Genomic DNA, 5,519 nt, shown 5'->3' on the forward strand with positions numbered 1-5,519 from the left:
TGCCCTCATTTTCTGTAAAAAGGGGGCCATTTGCAATAGACAAAAGGTAACTTGTACTATCTCATTTTTATACTAAACAGGTAAGTTACAAGGCAGTTCAGTTGGTCAGAGCGTGGTGGTGATAATGCAGAGGTGGTGAATTTAATCCCCATATGGGCCAGCTGCATGCTTTAGTTGAGATTCCTGCATTGCAGGGAGTTGGACTAGATGATCCTCATTGTCTCTTCCAACTCTACAATTGTATTATTCAATGAAACAAAGCAAGCAAGAGCATTTGTACTGGGTCAAGAACTGTACAAAGGGCTGGCTCTAAAGTAGCCTCAATTTTTAACAGATATGACACAGGGCTTTCACTGAAGTTTCTTACAAAGGAGCCAGTGTGGTGCAGTGGTTAAGAGCGGTGGACTCGTAATCTGGTGAACCGGGTTCGCGTCTCCGCTCCTCCACATGCAGCTGCTGGGTGACCTTGGGCTAGTCACACTTCTCTGAAGTCTCTCAGCCCCACTCACCTCACAGAGTGTTTGTTGTGGGGGAGGAAGGGAAAGGAGAATGTTAGCCACTTTGAGACTCCTTAGGGTAGTGATAAAGCAGGTTATCAAATCCAAACTCCTCCTCCTCCTCTTATCAGCAATGCTCATGAGTAGCCCCATGTCTTCCATTTATCTACCTTCCCTCCTCTCTGGTCCATTTAGCAAACATGTTAGAGCCCCTGCTTTGAACACTCATGTAACCAGAAAAAAACACAGCAAAATTCAAAGCAACTTTTAATTATTACAATAGACACATTTACTTGTCTTCTGGTTTGTTGAAGCAGTATGTCAAGCAGCACTTGCCACAGTAATGTCTGTCAAAGTGGCTAGCCATGAATACTCCAGCCCCACATTCCTCGGAGGGACACTCGCGCCGCAGGCGGCTGATTTTCCCATTCTCATCCACCTGCAAGAAGAAAGGCTTTAAATCGTATTGCATTTTCCATCTCCCTTGAAAAAAAAATACAGAAGCTTGACTTATGTAGTCCAGACCACCACTGTTTGCAATTTTTAGAAACACCAAGTTATCTTTTAAGGTTACACTCTCAACCCCGACAAAATTTAGTCGAGTGGGGTGACCATATTTGTCGTTTAAGCATTAAATGCAAGAAAATAACTTATGCCCCCTCCCACCAACAATTCAGCATAACTAAATGCCCTAACCAGTACTATTAATCAGTTGTGCTCATGCATTATTTCCAAACAGACTTAAAGGTTACATTTGTCACCAGAAGACGGGTTCATGCTTGCATTCTAACTAAATGCAGAAACAGCCATCAGTAGAAAGAATCTGTATCTAGCAAGAACCCACAAGCTCTTCATAGGCAATTAATTACCGCTGACCCAGTATGTCAATTCCCACATGAAGTTGCTCTTACCTTATAGTACTTAAGGACAGCGAGTTTCACCTTCTTTCTCTTATGCTTATTCTTCTTAGGAGTGGTGTAAGACTTCTTCTTTCTCTTCTTTGCTCCACCACGAAGTCTCAGCACAAGGTGAAGGGTCGACTCCTAGTTTTAGAAAGCGAACAAAGGACACAAAAATTTTGACAGAGTTGTAAGGGAAACAAGAAACCAGAATATAGGTTCTCTGCTTAATAGCCCTGGGCAAGTTGCTTAGCCCAGCCTACCTCACAGACTGTCACCCTGTGCTCTTTTAAGGAAGAGTGAGATAAGAGTAGCAAATGGATAAAATACCGAAGTACATAACTGGCACTTTGCCGATGCGCTAAATAGACCGGAAATAATCTCAATGATTGGTAAATACTACAGAAGTCATTGGGTTGCGTTAAATGGAGTTGCGCCCAGCAACTAGAAGGGCTTGTGTGAGAAGCAACTCCCCCTGAAGCCCTCTGCAGACACACCCAAATTCTGTGAACTGTGCTGGATATTGTGTGTGAGAGAGAATAATTTATTCCAGAAACTGAGAAGAAAAGAAGTTTGAAGAAGCAGCAGAAGGCTGAGATTGTTTTGTCTATGCAAGGACTTTTTCTGTGGAAACTGTTCTTTGGCCAGATGCAGTGTGACAAGAAGTGCTGATAACAATGGTTCTGTGTAACTTCTTGTGAGTCTCTTGCTTGTGCTTTGTGCTGAGAGAAGCAGAGTGAGTCTTGGACTCTTGCTGGACTCTTAAGCATGCCTTGACCACGGCAGTGGTGAATGTCTGTATATATTTGCTACCAATATGCATTTATGGCTGTCCAGTAAACTTCTATACTCGACTGAATCTTTATGGCGTCCATGAGTGTTTACTGCCTACTGTGTGTACCTTCAACCCCAAAGACGCTTCCAAGGAAGGAGCTGTGTTGAGGTGTAACTCTGCAGAGTATGGATACTGGCACACATGCGCAGCGAAAGTGATGCAGGACGCAATCCTTCTAAATCATCCATCAGAGGTTGATGGATTGATCCAACAAACTGCTCTGGAATCCTTGGATGGGAAGCAGCATATGAATGATTTTAATTAATAGATCTGTAGAAGGTCCCCCAACCCTCCAGAGTAGCTGCAATGGGAATGTGGGGTGCAGGAGAGATAGCAGAAAATTGATCCCTCTCCACTCTGCTGATAGAACTGTTACCATCAGCTGAGCAACACTGCTGGATGCAACCTACTGTGCTTTTCAAATCCGAGTTTGCTACACTCACCTCATATTTGATCAGGTCAGCACAACTTCTGATAAGCTAAAGTCCAGTATATTCGGTTCACTACACTCTTTGTATTCATGTAATTAAACCTCCAGCTTGCTTCTACTAAGGTTCTATGTGCCTTTAAAGGCAGACAGGTTTAGATGCTAAAAGGAAAACTGCATTTTTCATGAAGTCTCCATCTTTAGGAGAGGCCACAGCCAACTGTTATATCCTATTAACAATGAATATGTGGGACCAATGTCCACCTGCTATTACCACCTGGTCATCTTGTCTACTAGAAGCAGAAGGATTCATCCTACTGGTACAAGATTACAGCATGCTCTTGCATTTTATGGTTTAGCAAGTACATGGGGTTCCACAATGGGGCTCCCCCACTGAAACTGACTGGGATCGGGAGAACCCCCAGAACAGGCCGGGTGGAGGAACATTCCGCCTAGCAAGATGAAATGTTTGTGCAGACAGAACGTTTGTAATAGAGTAACAGTAAATTCCACCCACTGTATTAGAACACTTAGTACATACCTTTTGAATGTTGTAATCAGACAGAGTGCGCCCATCTTCCAATTGTTTCCCAGCAAAAATCAATCGCTGTTGATCAGGAGGAATTCCTAATAGAGGGGAAATGGTGGAGTATGAGTAACTGATTCAGTTTTTATAAGAACATTTTAAAATGGCCTTTTAGCTCTAGAAAATACCAGAGCAATTTACAATATATTAAAACCAGTCTAACATGCCTTTCTCTCAATGTATTCATGCCATGTCATTCATGTTAAGACACATTATTTAGTTTCCGATTATGTCAATAAACAACTTTTTGTTCTAGACTAGATACTTAGGCATTTATGCTTTTTTTTTTAAAAGTGTGTTTCCATCTATTTATTATCCTTTTGGGGAAAGCAAAATAAACCTCATTCTACATGTACCCCAATTATACTTGCTAGCTTTTATTTTAATTTTAAATGAAGAAGGCATCATTCCTAGCTGTATCCTATTTGCTGCAGCATACTGAAAGCATCATTCTATGACCAAATTTGATGGAAAAGAATGGTACAGGTAAACAGAGAATTCTAGCAAGGAAGCTTTACTCCATAGTAGAATGATTTTAAAACCACAATTTCCAAAACAAAAGCAACACCTACCTTCCTTATCCTGAATCTTGGCTTTGACATTTTCTATAGTATCAGATGGTTCAACCTGTTTATAAAAATAAGTCACCATTGAATTGCTTTACAGACTTAAAATAGTTATAAATTCATTACTGCTCCCATCCAGGCATCAGAACAGTTCATGCATATTAGCTCAGTGACTTATGTTGGTGTTTGGCTTGTCAGCTATCTCCCTTCCCATCACCAGGCTAGAATGGAAAGAATGCACATCTCCTTCTTAAACCTTTCCTTTCAGCAACAGCAAATAGTAAAGGCAAAGAAGGCGGCTATATTATTCTGGGTTCTTTGCTCAAATATAAAAACACCTATCTTTAATGTGGGGACATGGGATGCGGGCAAGGGAGGAGATAAAAAAGTGCATTCATCTTATTATTATTAATTGAATTTATATACCTCCCTATACCCAGTAGCAGCGATGGCCACCAATTTAGGCAGCTTTAAAAGCAGATTGGATAAAGACAAGAAAAACAAGGTCAATCAATGGCTACTAGTCACAGTGCCCACCCACCCACTGCGCAACCAGAAGCAGCATGCCTCTGAATACTGGGTGTTGCTGGGCAGCATCAAGCTGTGATGGAACTGTTGTGGTCTTTGGTTAATGCAAAAGTGGGTGGGTTGCTTACAAGGCCTTTGAGCCTGGAAAAGAGATGGGATAACCATCTTCATAAATATATAATTCTCATACACACACACAAATATATCAGCTTGGTCTAAGGACCCAAATCAACGGATTCAAGAAAGGAGATTCTGACCCAACATCAGTTAAGACCTTTCTGCTCGGGAGGTGGTGGGCTCTCCTCCTTCTTTGGAGGTTTTTAAGCGGAGGCTGGGTGGCCATCTGTCACGGGTGAGCTAGTTGAGATTCCTGCATTGCAGGGGGTTGGACTAGATGACCCCCAGGGGACCCCCCATTCCCGCTCTACCATAGCTGTCAACTTTCCCCTTTTCTTGCAAGGAATCCTATTCGGAATAAGGGAATTTCCCTTTAAAAAAGGAAAAAATTGACAGTTATGCACTCTACGATTCTGTGATTCTATGAGCCACAGGCTTTCTCCCCCCCCCCTTTTTTTTTTCCTTTTTGGGAGGGAGCAGGGGGCGGAGTGGAACTGCGCAAAACCCGCCATTTCCTTCTAGGCCAAAAACTACCGGGAGGGGAAAGAAAGGGCTGGAAGCCCAACTCTGGAAACACGAGGCGAAGAGGCCCGAGGACCAGCGGCCTTGCTCTGAACCCCTCATGTGCTTTCTTTCTTCGCTCCCTCACCTCGAGGGTGATGGTTTTCCCCGTCAGGGTTTTCACGAAGATCTGCATGGCGGCGGCCGTCGGACCTGAGGAAGCAACCAGAGCGAGAAATGAGGCGAAGGAAGGCTGAGGGAAACGGAGAAGCAGGCCCCGCACAGAGCAGCCACTCACCAACGACCCGCTCCCGGAATGGCGGACGCCGGAAAGAGAACCCGCTCGGCCGCGCACGGGGTTTCCAAGGCTGGGGAGCGGAAGGAAGAGAGGAAAACGCTGGCTGAGGCAAGGACTGCAACTCCCGTCGTGCACCGCCGCCTGGAATGTATGAGGAGGCATGACGGGAGCGGTAGTTTTTAAAGGCGGGGCGCGTCCTTGGTTGATCCGGTGGCGAAAGGGCCCTTGGGAGTTGTAGGCTTAAGTGGGCACGCGGGGAGGGAGG

General features: G+C 44.2%; 1 protein-coding gene across 1 annotated transcript; it reads right to left on the reverse strand.

Moving 5' to 3' along the window:
• Positions 1–751: 751 nt before the first annotated feature.
• Positions 752–5,379, reverse strand: RPS27A (ribosomal protein S27a). The gene is made up of 6 exons (XM_028725110.2): positions 5,255–5,379; positions 5,105–5,169; positions 3,817–3,871; positions 3,200–3,285; positions 1,409–1,540; positions 752–936 (listed from the first exon to the last, which is right to left on the reverse strand). Exons 2-6 carry the CDS (start codon positions 5,150–5,152, stop codon positions 787–789), a joined length of 471 nt encoding a protein of 156 aa, XP_028580943.1. The 5' UTR covers positions 5,153–5,169; positions 5,255–5,379; the 3' UTR covers positions 752–786.
• Positions 5,380–5,519: the final 140 nt, after the last annotated feature.

The sequence above is a fragment of the Podarcis muralis genome, chromosome 3 (genome assembly GCF_964188315.1).
Source record: "Podarcis muralis chromosome 3, rPodMur119.hap1.1, whole genome shotgun sequence".
NCBI lineage: Eukaryota > Metazoa > Chordata > Lepidosauria > Squamata > Lacertidae > Podarcis > Podarcis muralis.

Bases quoted from the DNA above. Each gene is read 5' to 3' on its own strand.
- RPS27A (XM_028725110.2), bottom strand. From the start codon at position 5,152: ATGCAGATCTTCGTGAAAACCCTGACGGGGAAAACCATCACCCTCGAG. The intron at 3,872-5,104 runs GTGAGGGAGCGA...TTTTATAAACAG, and splicing joins GGAAAACCATCACCCTCGAG to GTTGAACCATCTGATACTAT. The intron at 937-1,408 runs GTAAGAGCAACT...TTCTTCTTGCAG, and splicing joins CTGTCCTTAAGTACTATAAG to GTGGATGAGAATGGGAAAAT.